General features: G+C 40.2%; 2 protein-coding genes and 1 long non-coding RNA gene across 4 annotated transcripts in view; 1 reads left to right on the top strand and 2 right to left on the bottom strand.

Annotated features, from left to right (window-relative positions):
• Positions 1 to 228, bottom strand: part of SPMIP11 (sperm microtubule inner protein 11) — a 28,947-nt gene extending 28,719 nt beyond the window's left edge. Inside the window, exon 1 of the mRNA XM_005896370.2 lies at positions 150 to 228. Within this exon, the coding sequence (XP_005896432.1) occupies positions 150 to 228 (79 nt within the window). The remainder of the gene's footprint in view (positions 1 to 149) is intronic.
• Positions 229 to 10,197: 9,969 nt separating this feature from the next.
• On the bottom strand, positions 10,198 to 15,894 carry LOC106700864 (uncharacterized). Its single transcript, XR_001351478.2, has 2 exons — positions 15,610 to 15,894; positions 10,198 to 11,011 (listed from the first exon to the last, which is right to left on the bottom strand). It is a non-coding gene; the product is annotated as an uncharacterized lncRNA (long non-coding RNA).
• Positions 15,895 to 15,994: 100 nt separating this feature from the next.
• CCNT1 (cyclin T1) overlaps positions 15,995 to 17,368 on the top strand; it is a 40,699-nt gene continuing 39,325 nt past the window's right edge. Inside the window, exon 1 of one of the 2 annotated variants that reach the window (XM_070370696.1) lies at positions 15,995 to 16,266. In XM_070370696.1, coding sequence (XP_070226797.1) covers positions 16,106 to 16,266 — 161 coding nt within the window. In that variant the 5' untranslated portion in view covers positions 15,995 to 16,105. The remainder of the gene's footprint in view (positions 16,267 to 17,368) is intronic. The other variant, XM_005896369.2, reaches the window with a different exon arrangement.

Genomic DNA, 17,368 nt, shown 5'->3' with positions numbered 1-17,368 from the left:
AATGACAGGAGAGGGAATGGATACTGTCTCTACTCCATAATTTTAACTAGTGTAGTGGTTAATCTCAGGGGATAAAACTCTAACCCAAGGTAGGAAAAGAAATGACTAAGAAGTGGCCCTTCTAACCCTCTATTCTATGTTTCCCTTACTTGTTTCTTCAGTTTTGTCCCTCTTCTTGCTCCGAAAGGAATTTTGATATCCTAACAGATGTAAGTTGAAGAAGGCCATCTCAGGTCCTCCCTGCCTTCTTCTAGAATGTTCAGGCTGGAGCAGTGGAGTCTGTATGGTAACCATGGTAATGTGATGAAAAGGACATCTTTTTTTTTGGGTGTTAGTTCTAGAAGGTCTTGTAGGTCTTTATAGAACCATTCAACTTCGGCTTCTTCAGCATTACTGGTTGGGGCATAGGCTTGGATTACTGTGATATTGAATGGTTTGCCTTGGAAACAGAGATTATTCTGTTGCTCTTGAGATTGCATCCAAGTACTGCATTTCAGACTCTTTTGTTGACTATGATGGCTACTCCATTTCTTCTAAGGGATTCTTGCTCACCATAGTAGATAAATGGTCATCTGAGTTAAATTCACCCATTCCAGTCCATTTTAGTTCGCTGATTCCTAAAATGTCAACGTTCACTCTTGTCATCTCCTGTTTGACCACTTCCAATTTGCCTTGATTCATGGATCTAAGATTCCAGGTTCCTATGTAATACTGCTCTTTACAGCATCGGCATTTACTTCCATCACCAGTCACACCACAACTGGGTGTTGTTTTTGCTTTGGCTCCATCTCTTCTTTCTGGAGTTATTTCTCCACTGATGTTGGGCACCTATTGACCTGGGGAGTTCATTTTTCAGTGTCCTATCTTTTTGCCTTTTCATACTGTTTATTGATTTGCAAGGCAGGAATACTGAAGTGGTTTGCCATTCCCTTCTACAGTGACCCACGTTGACCTCCACCATGACCCATCCGTCTTGGATGCCCTACATGTCATGGCTCATAATTTCATTGAGTTAGACAAGGCTGTGGTCCATGTGATCAGATTGGTTAGTTTTCTGTGACTGTGGTTTTCATTCTGTCTGCCCTCTGATGGAGGATTAAGAGGCTTATGGAAGCTTGGGGGAAACTGGGTCTTGTTCTGATGGGCAGGGCTATGCTCAGTAAATCTTTAATCCAATTTTCAGTTGATGGGCAGGGCTATGTTCCCTCCCTGTTGTTTGACCTGAAGCCAAACTATAGTGGAGGTAATGAAGATAATGGTGACCTCCTTCCAAAGGTCCCATGCAGGCACTGCTGCACTCAGTGCCCCCAACCCTGCAGGAGGCCACCACTGACCCACCCCTCTGCCAGAGACTCCTGGACACTCATGGGCAAATCTGGGTCAGTCTCTTGTGGGGTCACTGCTCCTTCCTCCTGGGTCCTGGTGTGCACAAGGTTCTGCTTGTGCCCTCCAAGAATCTGTTTCCACAGTCCTGTGGAAATTCTGGTGGCTCTATGGTGGGGTTAAAGGCAACCTCCTCCAAGAGGGCTTATGCCATACCCAGGTCTACTGCGCCCAGAGCCCCTGCCCCTGCAGCAGGTCAAAGGCTAACCGAGTTTTGCCAAGAGAACGCACTGGTCATAGCAAACACCCTCTTCCAACAACACAAGAGAAGACTCTACACATGGAAATCACCAGATGGTCAATACCAAAATCAGACTGATTATATTCTTTGCAGCCAAAGATGGAGAAGCTCTGTACAGTCAGCAAAAACAAGACCGGGAGCTGACTGTGGCTCAGATCATGAACTCCTTACTGCCAAATTCAGACTTAAATTGAAGAAAGTAGGGAAAATCACTAAACCATTCAGGTATGACCTAAATCAAATCCCTTATGATTGTACAGTGGCAGTAACAAATAGATTCAAGGGATTAAATCTGATAGAGTGCCTGAAAAACTATGGATGGAGGTTCATGACATTGTACAAGAGGCAGTGATCAAGACCATCCCTAAGAAAAAGAAATGCAAAAAGGCACAGTAGTTGTCTGAGGAGGCCTTACAAATAGCTGAGAAAAGAAAAGAAACCAGAGGCAAAGGAGAAAAGGAAAGATATACCCATGGGAATGCAGAGTTCCAAAGAATAGCAAGGAGAGATAAGAAAGCCTTCCTCAGTGATCAATGTAAAGAAACAGAGGAAAACCACAGAATGGGAAAGACTACAGATCTCTTCAAGAAAATTAGAGATACCAAGGGAACATTTCATGCAAAGATGGGCACAATAAAGGACAGAAATGGTATGGACCTAACAGAAGCAGAAGATATTAAGAAGAGGTGGCAAGAATACACAGAAGAACTGTACAAAAAAGCTCTTCACAACCCAGATAATCACGATGGTGTGATCACTCACCTAGAGCCAGATATCCTGGAATGTGAAGTGAAGTGGGCCTTAGGAAGCATCACTATGAACAAAGCTAGTGTAGGTGATGGAATTCCAGTTGAGCTATTTCAAATCCTAAAAGATGATGCTGTGAAAGTGCTGCACTCAATATGCAAGCAAATCTGGAAAACTCAGCAGTGGCCACAGGACTGGAAAAGGTCAGTTTTCATCCCAATCCCAAAGAAAGGCAATGCCAAAGAATGCTCAAACTACCGCACAACTGTACTCATCTCTCATGCTAGCAAAGTAATGCTCAAAATTCTCCAAGCCAGGCTTCAACAGTATGTGAATTGTGAACTTCCAGATGTTCCAGTTGGATTTAGAAAAGGCAGAGGAACCAGAGATCAAATTGCCAACATCTGCTGGATCATCAAAAAAGCAAGAGAGTTTCAGAAAAACATCTACTTTTGCTTTATTGACTATGCCAAAGCCTTTGACTGTGTGGATCACAACAAACTGGAAAATTCTTCAAGAGATGGGAATACCAGACCACCTGACCTGCCTCCTAAGAAATCTGTTTGCCGGTCAAGAAGCAACCGCTAGAACCACATGTGGAACAATGGACTGGTTCCAAACTGAGAAAGGAGTATGTCAAGGCTGTATATTGTCACCCTACTTGTTTAACTTACATGCAGAGTACATAATGAGAAATGCCGGGCTGGATGAAGCACAAGCTGGAATCAAGATTGCCAGGAGAAATGTCAATAACCTCAGATATGCAGATGACACCACCCTTATGGCAGAAGAACTAAAGAGTCTCTTGATGAAAGTGAAAGAGGAGAGTGAAAATGTTGGCTTAAAACTCAACATTCAGAAATCTAAGATCATGGCATCCGGTCCTGTCACTTCATGGCAAACAGATGGGGAAACAATGGAAACAGTGAGAGACTTTATTTTGGGGGGGCAAAGCTATGACCAACCTAGACAGCATATTAAAAGGCAGAGACAGTACTTTGCCAGCAAAGATCCATCTAGTCAAAACTATGGATTTTCCAATAGTCATGTGTGGATGTGAGAGTTGGACTATAAAAAAGCTGAGCACCAAAAAATTGATGCTTTTGAACTGTGGTGTTGGAGAAGACTCTTGAGAGTCCCTTGGACTGCAAGGAGATCCAACCAGTCCATCCTAAAGGAAATCAGTCCTGAATATTCATTGGAAGGACTGATGCTGAAGCTGAAACTCCAATACTTGGGCCACCTGATGCGAAGAACCAACTCATTGGAAAAGACCTTGATGCTGGGAAAGATTGAAGGCAGGAGGAGGAGGGGACAACAGAGGATGAGATGGTTGGATGGCATCACTGAAGCGATAGACATGAGTTTGAGTAGGCTCCAGGAGTTGGTGATGGACAGGGAAGCTCGGCGTGCTGCAGTCTTTGGGGTTCCAAAGAGCTGGACACGACTGAGTGACTGAACCGAACTGAACTGAATGTCCTGAAGAACTACTATGACTGAAACTCCCATTGTCTGAGGAGGCACAGGATTTATGGGTTCACAGTAGGGATGGAATGGCAGTGGACAAAGTAACTTCACAAAAATTGATGAACCAAGTGCTTGTTACCCTTTTTCTTGTCCTAGTCTTCTTTATACTGTAAGCTTCAGAAAGCAGTGAGTAGAAAGAGCACTGAAAAAAGTGAAGTGAAAAGTGTTAGTCGCTCAGTTGTGTCCAACTCTTTGTGATCCCGTGAACTGTATAGCCTGCAAGGCTCCTCTGTCCATGGAATTCTCCAGGCAAGAAGAGTAGAGTGGTTTGCCATTCCCTTCTCCAGGGGATCTTCCTGACCCAGGGATCAAACCCGGGTCTCTTGTATTGCAGGCAGATTCTTTACTGTCTGATCCACCAGGGAAGCCACTGATGTGGGCTCAAATTTTTGCCACATTCTAGGTGTCTTTGAACTGATTAAAAAGGGCTATGATATCTACTCATAGTTAACAGAATTAAATCATGTATGCAAACTTCCTCAGCATATAAGCATATAATAGGACCTTATATATGTATATAGTGCATTAATAAATCTGAATATGGTACTTTCAATAAGTCTTTAAGTTATTTCAAGAGTAATGTGCTGCGCCAGTTCATATTGACTTTTGAGAACTACTTGCTAAGTTTCCAGGAATTTTGTGAGCTGGTTGTTAACCTATTATTATTATTGTTGTTGTTATTACAGATAATCTACAGGTTATCTAGACTTACAATTGAATAAAATATACTTATTAAAAATAAGGGTGGTGGTTGTTCAGTTGCCCAGTCATGTCTGACTCTTTGCAACTCCATGGATTGCAGCATGCCAGTAGTGAATCCTAAAAATTCATCTTTTCCTAATTATTTTATTACATTTTACTATGATCTATGTTCATGAAGTTATTTACATCTACTGTATTTAGATATTCTGTTCTGTTGTTTTCATTACTTTTCCTCTTTGCTTTTCAGTTTGGGAAGTTTCTACTGACATATCTTCAAACTCCCTGATTCTTTCCTTGGTCATGTCCAGAGTAGTGATTAGCCCATCAAGGCATTTCTTATTTCTGCTATCGTGCTTTTGAATTCTAGCCTTTTGATTCTTTCTTAAGAGTTTTCATCTCTCTGCTTATATCACTCACTGATTCTTTCATGGTGTCCATTTTTTCCATTAGAGTTCTTAGGATATTAATGTTACATTTCCAGTTTCTGCCATTTATGAGTCTGATTCTAATGCTTGCTTTATGTGTACATATATTTATGTATCTCGAATGCCCTGGGCATGGCCAAATATATATTTGTCCAGTTGTCCAATATGTATTTGTGTATATGGCCATGCCCCAGGGCATGTGGAATCCTAGTTCTTTGACTAAGTGTTGAGCCTGGGCCCCTCTGCAGTGGAAGCATGGAGCCTAACCACAGGACTGCCAGGGAAATACCGACTGTATTTTTTGCATTTTAGCATGCCTTGTAAACTTTTTATAGAAAGTGAGACATGATATATTTGGTAAAGGGAACTGAGGTACTATGTTTGTCTGGCTGGGAGTTAGGCTATGTTTCCTGTTTGTTAAAGCTGTAGGTGTCAAATTTCCTCTGATGTCCTTGTTTCCTCTGATGTCTTTGGGTTTCCCTAGAAATTCCTTCTTAATAGGGTCTGAGTTTATAGTTCTTTTAGACTGAATCACCTGTTAATGTTACAGGAACTCAACTGATGTGTTGGTAAAGGGTGGGGAGGGGAAGTGTCCTGTAGGTCTCATTCTTTTAGTGAGATTGTGTCCCCGTACTCTGACCTTCATAGATGCTTTTTGTCTGTTTTCCCTCTTACATGAAACAATACAGCTACAGGAAACTGGAGTTGGCTTATTCTCCTTCTCCCACATTGGTCAGGCTCTGTTGAATAGTTTCCTTGAGGGAAGGGCTTTTTTAAGGAGAACTGAATGCTCTAGTATATTTCAAAATGGCTACTTTTCACTCTCCCCATTGGAAGGATGAAAGGATTTTTCTCCTATCTTCATAGTAAGACCTGTGGGGCTCTGAAAGGTAAAACTCATGAAAATGTGGATACCTACTTAGGCTGGGCACCAAGGAACTTTGTTTCTGGAAATCTTTCAATCAAGTTCATGTTCAGTCTCCAGTAGTTAATCAATTGTCCTTAAAATATTTACATCAATTACTGATTCCATGATTTTGCTCCTAGTAAGCCACGATTCTGTGTTCTGCCTGTTCTGATTCTTCTTTTTTTTTGTGGTAGAGGTTTGCCCTGTCACCTTGATTCTCTGATGGATCTAAGAAGGGTTACTGATTTTCAGTTTGTTCAACTTTTTTGTTGTGAGAACAGGAGTGATAACTTCTAAGCTCTTTATATGTCATACTGGAAACCAGAATCCCTGTCTATTACACCTGAATGGAGGAAATACTATGTGATGGTATGTTCATCTCTTCCCCATTTCATGATCAGTGATGTCACACTGGTAGTTTGAAATTAACTATGGTGAAAGAATTACACTACAGAAATTGGCAAATACTACAGTCAATTTATTTGCTTTGTCAACTGTTTATACTTAAAAAAGTGATCAAGAAAATGTTAATAATGTACATTAAGTTTAAAAATGTATATTTGCAGCCATTAAATATTGTCAAAAGCACAAAAAATTGAAATATTTTTCCAGTATTCAAAAACTATTATCCAATTCAGCAAAGATGTTGCTCAAGTCACTGACAAATAAGTGAAGTTCCAACATGTCTCTTTGCTTCACTTTCACTTTATTAATGTATGTGAAAATGTCAACCAGCAATCAAAGCTATACAGGCATCCCTCATTTTATTGCCCTTTACTTTTTTGCACTTTGCAGATACTGTGCTTTTTAAAAACTGAAGGTTGGAGTGAGTCTACCAGCATAAACTTTTTTCCAACCACATTTGCTCACTTTGTGTTTCTGTGTCACATTTTGGTAGTTCTCACAATGTATTGTCATTACTATTATTTGTTATAGTGATCTGTGGTCAGTGATCTTTCATGCTACTATTCCAAAAAGATTACAACTCACTGAAGGCTCAGATGGTGGTTAGCATTTTTAAGCAACAAAATATTTTTTAATTAAGGTATGTATTATTGTTTTTTAGATATAATGCTACTGCACACTTAAGAACCAAAACATTCATGACTTGCTTTATTGCAATATTTGCTTTATCGTGGTGGTCTGAAACCGAGCCCACAATATCTCCAAGGTGTGCCTGTATTTGTCTGTCAAATGTCACCAAACATTTGGTTCTTGATTCAAGATTTGGGAAAATTCAATGCAAGCATTTCATGAGGATCAGCTGGCTATACAAAATTTACAATAAAGAAAATTATATATTTTAGTTTTATAAATTGCATGCTATATATCCTATCAGTAAATTTTGTAATAAACTTATGTAAATATACACATCACTCAACTTGGAGCTGGGGATAGTTATGAATAGCACACCATCTTTTCATATTTTTGTTTGGAAACTACATGAATGTGTGGAGAAATTGTTGTAAAAGCAGTAAATGGTAATGTGTGACACGACTTAAATATGACATTCATAAGCACAATGCAAAATAAGATCAAAGCATGAAATATCATCCTATACCCAGAATGAATAGCCTTGTAAGTGTGACAGGAAACAGAGTCCTATTTAAAATGTAAAAAAAAAAAAAAAAAAAAAGGGAAATTTCTCTGGTCTAAGATTTTGTCAGTTGTTCTTTAAGGGCCATGTGTCTGAAAGTTAACACTATTCTGACAATAAGCATATGGTGAACACCTACCGTGTGCCAAATGGTGTTCTGTTCAGGATGACATTTAAGATCACAGCTAACAGCAACCAGTGAAGAAAAATAAGTAAAGGGAATCCAAACCGGAAAAGAAGAAATTAAACCAACACTGCTTGCAGATGACATGAGAGTATACATAGAAGATCCTAAAGACGCTACCAGAAAACTACTGGAACTCATTAATGAATTTGGTAAAGTTGCAGGTTACAAAATCAATACACAGAAATCTGTTGCGTTTCTATACACCAGCAATGAAAGATCAGAAAGAGAAGTTCAAGAAGCAATTCCATTTACCATCACATCAGAAAGAATAGAATCAGTTCAGTTCAGTTGCTCAGTCATGTGCGACTCTTTGTGACCCCAAAGACTGCAGCACGCCAAGCTTCCCTGTCCATCACCAACTCCTGGAGCCTACTCAAACTCATGTCTATCGCTTCAGTGATGCCATCCAACCATCTCATCCTCTGTTGTCCCCTCCTCCTCCTGCCTTCAATCTTTTCCAGCATCAGGGTTTTTTCCCAATGAGTTGGTTCTTCACATCAGGTGGCCAAAATATTGGAGTTTCAGCGTTAGCATCATTCCTTCCAAAGAACAGCCAGGACTGATCTCCTTTAGAAGGGACTGGTTGGATATCCTTGCAGTCCAAGGGACTCTCAAGAGTCTTCTCCAACACCACAGTTCAAAATCATCAATTCTTCAGCACCCAGCTTTCTTCACAGTCCAACTCTCACATCCATATATGACTACTGGAAAAACCATAGGTTTGACTAGACGGACCTTTGTTGGTAAAGTAATGTCTCTGCTTTTTAATATGCTGTTTAGGTTGGTCATAGCTTTTCTTCCAAGGAGCAAGTGTCTTTTAATTTCATGACAGCAGTCACCATCTGCAGTGATTTTGAAGCCCCCCAAAATAGAGTCTTTCACTGTTTCCATTGTTTCCCTATCTATTTGCCATGAAGTGATGGGACTGGATGCCATGATCTTAGTTTTCTGAATGTTGAGTTTTAAGCCAACTTTTTCACTCTCCTTTTTCACTTTCATTAAGAGGCTCTCTGGTTCTTGTTCACTTTCTGCCATAAGGATGGTGTCATCTGCATATGTGAGGTTATTTATATGGAATATTATTGAGCCATAAAAAGGAACACATTTGAGTCAATTCTAATGAAGTGGATGAACATAGAGCCTATTATAGAGAGTGAAGTCAGAAAGAGAAAAACAAGTATCGTATACTAATGCATATATATGGAATCTAGAAAAATGGTACTGATAAAATTATTTGCAGGGCAGGAGTAGAGACACAGACATAGTGAACAGACTTATGGACACAGTGCAGCAGGCAGTGGGGGCGGGGGAGGGGGCGAGGAGAGGGTGGGATGTATGGAGAGTAACATGGAAACTTACATTACCATATGTAAAATAGATAGCCAGTGGGAATTTTCTGTATGACTCAGGCAACTCAAACCAGGACTCTGTAACAACCTAGAAGGGTGGTATAGGGAGGAAGATTCAGGAGGGAGGTATACGTATGGCTGACTCACATTGACAGTTGGCAGAAACCAACACAATTATGTAATTACCTTAAATTAAAAAATATAAAATTTAAAAAAGGAGAGGATTAAAAACAACAACAAAAAAGATTCTATCACTCAGGGATGAGCCTTAGAGAGCATCACTGGCTGCCCTTGGCCTTTGTAAGGCTTAGTAAAATTGGCCTGGTGTAGGGATGGAGAAGCCTTTAGTGGCCAGAGGACTGCCAGAAATTGTGATGAGGAGGCAATGGAGCAGAAGATGCTGAGCTGGGAATGAGGGGAATGGGTGTAAATGGTTGACACTGTGGACTCTGGCAAGGAACACTAGACTCTCACTCTCAAAAAAAACACGAGACAGCAAAAGAGACACTGATGTACAGAGCAGTCTTGTGGACTCTATGCGAGAGGGAGAGGGTGGGAAGATTTGGGAGAATGGCATTGAAACATGTAAAATATCATGTATGAAACGAGATGCCAGTCCAGGTTCGATGCACGATACTGGATGCTTGGGGCTAGTGCACTGGGACAACCCAGAGGGATGGTATGGGGAGGGAGGAGGGAGGAGGGTTCAGGATGCGGAACACATGTATACCTGTGGCGGATTCATTTTGATGTTTGGCAAAACTAATACAATTATATAAAGTTTATTTTATTTTTTTTTGGTTTATAAAATGTAATTTTATGTTACTCTCCTGTTACATAGGGTGTAACATTTTCACAAGGCTTTTTTGGGACTACAGTCAATGATTAGCAACATACAATAGTGGTCCAACTCTCTAAATAACAATCACTAGACAAACTGGACACCCTCTCACATGTGCACAAATCTGCATGGAAAAGTACTAATGTTTTAGACTGGACTGTGTGCTTTTTTCCCCCTTTCTAGTGTATTAAGAAATGACATGCACTTTAATTTGCCAAAAGCAATGGTTGTATTCTGGCAGCAACATGCTACTTCTATTACATAGTAAAGTGAATACCAGAACTACAAAGGCAGAAGGTGTAAGTGAGTTTTTATTGGGAAGGGAAGTTGTCAACTTAAACAGCAGCAAATGAGAGTGAATAAGGAAACTCCCTGTTGTCACAGATACACAAGACCTCCATCACATATGATACAGGAGGCATTTAATCTGTGATTCCCCCAGCCCCAAAATGTTGAATGCTTTTCCATTCAATCTAATACTTCTGGATTCCTACTAAAAAGGAATACATTAAGAGGATGGAAAAGTTGCTCACTGAAAGGAAATCTCTGAAGAAGAGTAAAGGAGGGAATGTAGAAATTAAGAAGTTATGTAGAACACTCTTTAAATTGTAATTAGCTACATTTTCATATCTTCACAGTAATACAAAACACAGTCACTTGCAGAACTGGTTCAGATTACTTAAATACCAGATACATTTTTAGTCTTCTACATAAGTGTTTGGAAGTTACTTATGTTTGTATGAAATGAAGCTATTAATACTTTTCTACAGCAGTAACTGCACACCAGGAAGGCTAAGACAAACACAAATCAAGGAATGGAGTTTTCCCAAAGCTGCAGTGTGAAAAGACTATAAACAGTTGATTCCATACACATGAATGGGTTTCTTTGCTATAGGAAATCCAAATGGAATAAGGAATGGAGATGAGTAAAAAGGTTTCAAGGGGAAGAAAGATGACACCCTGTATGCACTTCGTTTTCTGCCCCTTCTGCCGCATCACATTCTTCTCCTGCACTGTCTGATGTCCATAATGTGAGGTTGTCTCTCAGCAGCTGCATGATGAGGGTGCTGTCTTTTGTACGAGTCTTCATTCAGTGTGTCGAGTTCTGCAATAGCCTCATGTAAAGTTAAAAAAAAAAAAAAAAAAAGGCAAAAATGTGAGATAGAAGTACTGTACCTGTGCAGAACAAGTTCACGGAACAGAACAGACCAGACCAGACCATTCGTACAGAGGATTCTGGATTATTTATAGATTCTACCTCCTCAGCACGAACACTAGGTCATATTAGCTACATTCTTCCATATACTCTGACAACAGTTTTACAAGGAGAAAGGGAAGGATAATACGGTTTGAAATACTGAAAAGAGACTGTTAAACCAGAAGAAACTGAACTATCTTAATGAAATAATTAAACTATTGGATCTAAAATTTTACCAGATTAGATTAACATTTATTTTCTCCTCTATTAATGGGTAGTACAGGTGTGTATGTGTAGAAAAAATTGGAGAATGAGAACACAGGGAATATAGCCAGTATTTTATGATAATTATTAATGGAGTATAACTTTTAAAAGTTGTGAACCACTATATTATATATGTGTAGCTTATATAATATTATATATCAACTAAACATCCATATAATATTTTTAATTAAAATAAAAAATAAATAGGAGCTTTCTTTCAAGAAAAAAAATGTGATACATATATACAATAGAATATTACTCAGCCAAAGAAATAAGGCCATTTTCAGCAACATGATGGACCCAGAGATTGTCATACTGAGTGAAGTTAAGACAGAAGGAGAAATATCCTATGACATCCTTTATATATGGAATCTAAAAAGAAATGATACAAATGAACTTACTTACAAAACAGAAAGAGACTCATAGACTTAGAAAATAAGCTTATTGTTGCGGGGGGGAGGGACATTTAGGGAGTTTGGGAAGGTCATGTACACAATACTATATTCAAAATGGATAACCAACAAGGACCTATTGTATAGCACATGGAACTCCACTCAAAGTTTTCGTGCCAGCCTGGATGGGAGAGGGCTTTGGGGGAGAATGGATACATGTATATGCACAGCTGAGTCCCTTCAGGGTTCACCTGAATCCACTGAACACTGTTTACTGGCTTTACCCATATACAAAATAAGAAGTTTAAAGTTAGAAAAAAAATAACAAGTATTTTTTAAAAAAAGATCACACAGCTAGTCAATACATAACTGGCAATTTTTAGAACATTATACTAAATGAAACATTATACTAAGTGAACATTATCCAGTCACAGAAAGACAATCCTGTGAGACTGTCTCATATGACATATATGAAATACCTGTCCACTAATATGAATAAATACCTTTCCACTTATATGAAATATCTAAAGCATTCAAATTCAACAGAAAGCAGAATGGGAGTTGTCAAGGTTAGGGGAGGGGGAACTGGGAAGTTTTTCAGTGGATAAAGAGTTGTAGTTATGCAAAAAGAAAAATCTGTAGATACCTGCTGCATAACAATGCAGTTGACACTGAACTATACACTTCAAAGTGGTTAAGACAGTTTTAAAATAACTGGGATTTGAAATCAGTCCTGAATCAAAAAGTTATGTTTAGCAATTATGTAGTCACTGCTGCTTACTTTCAATAATTTTATCTTCAGTCAAAGAACATTTCCTTTCTCTGATTTACACAGGTCCTCCTCTTCCGTATGACAGGGTAGTAAACCATTGGCTAGCATTTGCTTTGCCTGAAGCCTGTCAAACACAAGAACTTTTTCTTGGAGGACTGGTGCACAGCTACGGTAGCAAATTCAAAATGGAGTCATCAATCCAACAGATTTAGTGGAAAACAAACACTGGTCAGAGAAATAGGCAAGAGGGATCTGGGAGAAATAATTTTGGCTGTTTAAAAGACAAAATTCATGATGACATGACTGAAAAGTGCTTTTGCTATTAACAGAAAAAGTCTGCCATGGAAAAAGTTTGAAAGAAAAAATGTTTAATGTTATAATTTGAAATTAAGTATTTTTGAAACCATTTGGTGTCATTTCAGGGGCTCTGAAGAGCTCTGGTACGAGTCCTTTATATCTCAGCACAGAAAAAGAATTCAGCAAGAGACAAAATGATAGATAAGAAGTGATTTATTAAAATTGAATGCTTGTGAGGCTTATGAGCAGATGGAAAAAAGGATGCCATGCCCCAAGAGCTTACTGGGCTAGTTTTATAATTAAAGGAAAAGTGGGCAGGAAGAGCAGAACTTCGTTGTCTTTGAGTAGACATCACGCTTCCATCATCAGCTTCAGCTCCAGGTTGAGCAGGGGGGTTTTCTTGTCCCTACATGGTCAAGTTAGGTGCACAAATTAATGTTTTTTATGTGTGCAGAGAGCATGTCCTAGGGATCATTAACTTACTGAGCTCACTGGGCAGCATGTGAGTCTGATGTCACCACTGTTTTATTATTTTGGGGCATATCTCTTGCTTCTGTTGCATGATTCTGTTGCTAAACAAGCCTGCTTGGTTTTGTGGTTAAGTAAACCTGCTTTCTTAAGTAATTATTAACTTACAAGGGTCTCTCATACTACTTCTACTTACAATCCCCTAATGGGATTAACTATTTCAATCATCTACTTTATCCTTTTACTCCGTACCTATCATCTTTTCCTCAATTTTTCTGGAGTAAAATGGAGCTAATGGTAGCTCAGATGGTAAAGAATCTGTCTACAATGCAGGAGATCTGAGTTCGAATCCTGGGTCGGGATGATCCCCCGGAGAAGGGAATGCCAATCCACTCCAGTATTCTTGCCTGGAAAATCCCATGGACAAAGGAGCCTGGCAGACAGAGTCAGACAGAACTGAGTGACTAACACTTCAGTCAGTTCAGTTCAGTTGCTCAGTCGTGTCCAACTCTTTGAGACCCCATGAATCGCAGCATGCCAGGCCTCCCTGTCCATCACCAACTCCCGGAGTTCACTCAAACTCACGTCCATGGAGTTGGTGATGCCATCCAGCCATCTCATCCTCTGTCATCCCCTTTTCCTTCTGCCCCCAATCCCTCCCAGCATCAGAGTCCTTTCCAATGAGTCAACTCTTCACATGAGGTGGCCAAAGTACTGGAGTTTCAGCTTTAGCATCGTTCCTTCCAAAGAACACCCAGGGCTGATCTCCTTTAGAATGGACTGGTTGGATCTCCTTGCAGTCCAAGGGACTCTCAAGAGTCTTCTCCAACACCACAGTTCAAAAGCATTAATTCTTTGGTGCTCAGCTTTCTTCACAGTCCAACTCTCACATCCATACATGACCACTGGAAAAACCATAGTCTTGACTAGATGGACCTTTGTTGGTAACGTAATGTCTCTGCATTTCAATATGCTATCTAGGTTGGTCAGAACTTTCCTTCCAAGGAGTAAGCGTCTTTTAATTTCATGGCTATAGTCACCATCTGCAGTGATTTTGGAGCCCCCAAAAATAAAGTCTGACACTGTTTCCCCATCTATTTCCCATGAAGTGATGGGACTAGATGCCATGATCTTAGTTTTCTGAATGTTGAGCTTTAAGCCAACGTTTTCACTCTCCTCTTTCACTTAATGCTAATTATAGGCAGTATATGGCAGAGGAAGGCTTGCAGTAAAAGAAAATACTTCTGAGAATGAAGTAGAATCAAAGTGGGAAAAGCCGTAGAATCAAAGTGGGAAAAGCCGTGTCCAAAAATGACAAAACTCAAAATATTTTTTATAAAAGACAAAAGGTTCTAATATTACTCAAATATAATCAAGGTGAATTGACTGTTCCAGGAGAGCAAGAACAATGAAATTATATTTGATTTTAAAATCTACATTTACAAGTGGTGTAGTGTAGGGCAAACTACCTAATCTCCCAAGCCTCAGTTTCTTTATTATAGGTTGTAGTGACCATTTGTTTGACAAACACTCATTTACTAGGGCCAGGACTACAGTAGGTAGGTGCGAAGGCTACAAAAAGCATAGACGGTATTGTTCCTACCCTCAACTTCACATAATGTAATAAATATTATGAGGAAACCTACTGAATGTTTTCTATGTGCCCGGTACTACTATAACTGCTTATAACTTATCAAATCACTTAATCCTTTTCAGAAACTAAAACGTATGTACCGCACACCATTTATAACAGGTACAGAGAAGTTAAGTATCTTGCCTGCTAAGTTGCTTCAGTCGTGTCCGACTCTGTGCGACCCCACAGACGGCAGCCCACTAGGCTCCTGAGTCCCTGGGATTCTCCAGGCAACCCACACTAGGAACAAACAATCCTCAAACTTGGAGTAGGGATATAGCTTGACAGTGGACAGGAATTTAAAAATCTGTGCATGCGCAGGATGGTAGTGGAAGTTTTCCACACGGAAGGAGCAGTTTTAGTTCATCCGGTCATACAATGGGGTTAAGATAGTACCATTTTTTCGGGTTGTGCCGATTGAATAGTGTAGTTAAGAGTCAGCGATGTGGTAAGCACTAAATTATTAATAAAATGAAATTATTAATTTATTTTATTCCTTTAAATTGGTTCAGCGTGGCAAATCATTAGTGTTTTCGAGGATTTAGCTACGCGTTTAAGCTTTTCAAATGGGTAAATTATACTACTACCAACGAATTCAAGAGCTTCCGGTGGCTGTATGTAACGATATACGATAGGGCTACTCGCTTTGATTACTTTTTTCGGTTTTTGACACTCTTACCCATTTTCTCTGTCAAGTTCTCTATCCGCCTCGTTTTGTACAGCTACCACCGTCACAAGCGAAATTCTCCGAGAAACCGCCGCGCGGCGCGAGGGCGGGAGCCCCATCCACCCACAGCCTTTGCCTCGCTCCCTCGCTCAGGGCGCGAAGGCTCAAAATAGTTCTCGCGAGAGGAGACACTTTTTTTTTTTTTTGCGGAGCTCCTAACCCCACCTTGCCTCTCCAGGGTCACATGACTGGCGCCTGCGTCCTAGAACCAAGGATTTTCTGATCGCCTACTGGCTGTTAACTCGGAGGCAGGCTGACCAGGGGGCCATTCCGGAAGTAGATCCTTTAACTAGCACTTCCTCCCCGGAAGCGTGTCACAACCTAGCCGTCCGGCCTTTGCGGAAGTTCGTCACGTCGCAGTTGCCCCCGCTCAGCGGATGTGTGTCGCCGCTTAGGTGACGCTGAGAAGTGCTTGCAGCCGCCGCCGCTGCCTTCTGGTTGAAGCACTATGGAGGGAGAGAGGAAGAACAACAATAAACGGTGGTATTTTACTCGAGAACAACTGGAAAATAGCCCGTCTCGTCGTTTTGGCTTGGATCCAGATAAAGAACTTTCTAATCGCCAGCAGGCGGCCAATCTGCTCCAGGACATGGGCCAACGTCTCAACGTGTATCCTTGCGGCCTAGGCCTTCGGCCTTGGAGTCAGTCCCGCCCTGCTCTGCTTCCAGTCTTCAAGGTCTGTTAGACGAGAAGAGGGTGGGCAAGGACTGGGGGTCTAGTTAGGAGAGCCTACGATGGGCAAAAGTTAAGTGTTCGCGAGAGGGAAGCGAGGCGGAGTTAATTTCCCGCTCGCTCACCCGTGCCACCAGCCTTGGGAATGCGTTTCCTTCCCACTTTGTATTTTAAAGTAGTAGTAGTCCCATTTCGGTGTGTTGTGATCTCCTGTTCTGGTGACTTTGAGATTCTGCTTTTCTGTTACGCCCAAAGTGTCTAGTGGAGGTTTCACTGTTGACGGCTGCCTTCTTAAACTTACTGTGTAAAGAGAGTTTTGAGAAATTTCAGTGCCTGAAGGTCTTATTAAAAGGGTGGCCTAGAATTAGTACCCCAGCTTTGGCTTAAAATCCATTCCTTCCCCTTACTGGTTGTTTAAGACTGGTTTATAAAATGAGATGATACCTCTTGAATTTGATTTCTATGCCCAGCAAAATATTTGGCACTTATATGTTCAAAAAGTAGTTACTGTTAAGAGTTTTACAGTATTTCAGAGAAAGGAACGATGTCAGTTTAGTTTGTAGGCAGGTAGACTTACAGATCTAATGTTCTGAAAAATCCTTTATGAAATTCTGGGGTTTTAAGTTACTCAAAATGCTAATGTATATTCGTTTTTCTCATATTTAAACGATTTAGTGGGATTTTTTTTTTCCCTTTAAGTGTTTTGGTCAGAAAGCCTACTCATTTTGTAGCAGAGAAAGCTGTAGAGTTTTGAAGTTCTTTCCACTTAGGAAGTAAAAATTTGTTTTTGGGCGCAACTTCTATTTAAATGTGTTGCTGGCTGTCTGTTTAAGGTTGTCCTCACTTGAAAAAAGGTGTCTTTGGTGCCCATATTCAGTTTGTTTCCTAAGCATCCAGTCAGTACTGAGTTAGAAAATTTTTTTTTAATTCTGTTTTAGTGCATCCTAGTATTTTCCTTATGTGTGTATTATTGTGGTACTGTCTCAACTCTGTGTGCTCAGTCGTGTTCCACTCTTTGTGGCCCCATGGACTGTAGCCT

Source organism: Bos mutus, chromosome 5 (assembly GCF_027580195.1).
Source record: "Bos mutus isolate GX-2022 chromosome 5, NWIPB_WYAK_1.1, whole genome shotgun sequence".
Classification (NCBI taxonomy): Eukaryota; Metazoa; Chordata; class Mammalia; order Artiodactyla; family Bovidae; genus Bos; species Bos mutus.
The sequence above is the reverse complement of the archived record's forward strand: the minus strand, read 5'-3'. Positions and strand labels throughout refer to the sequence as shown.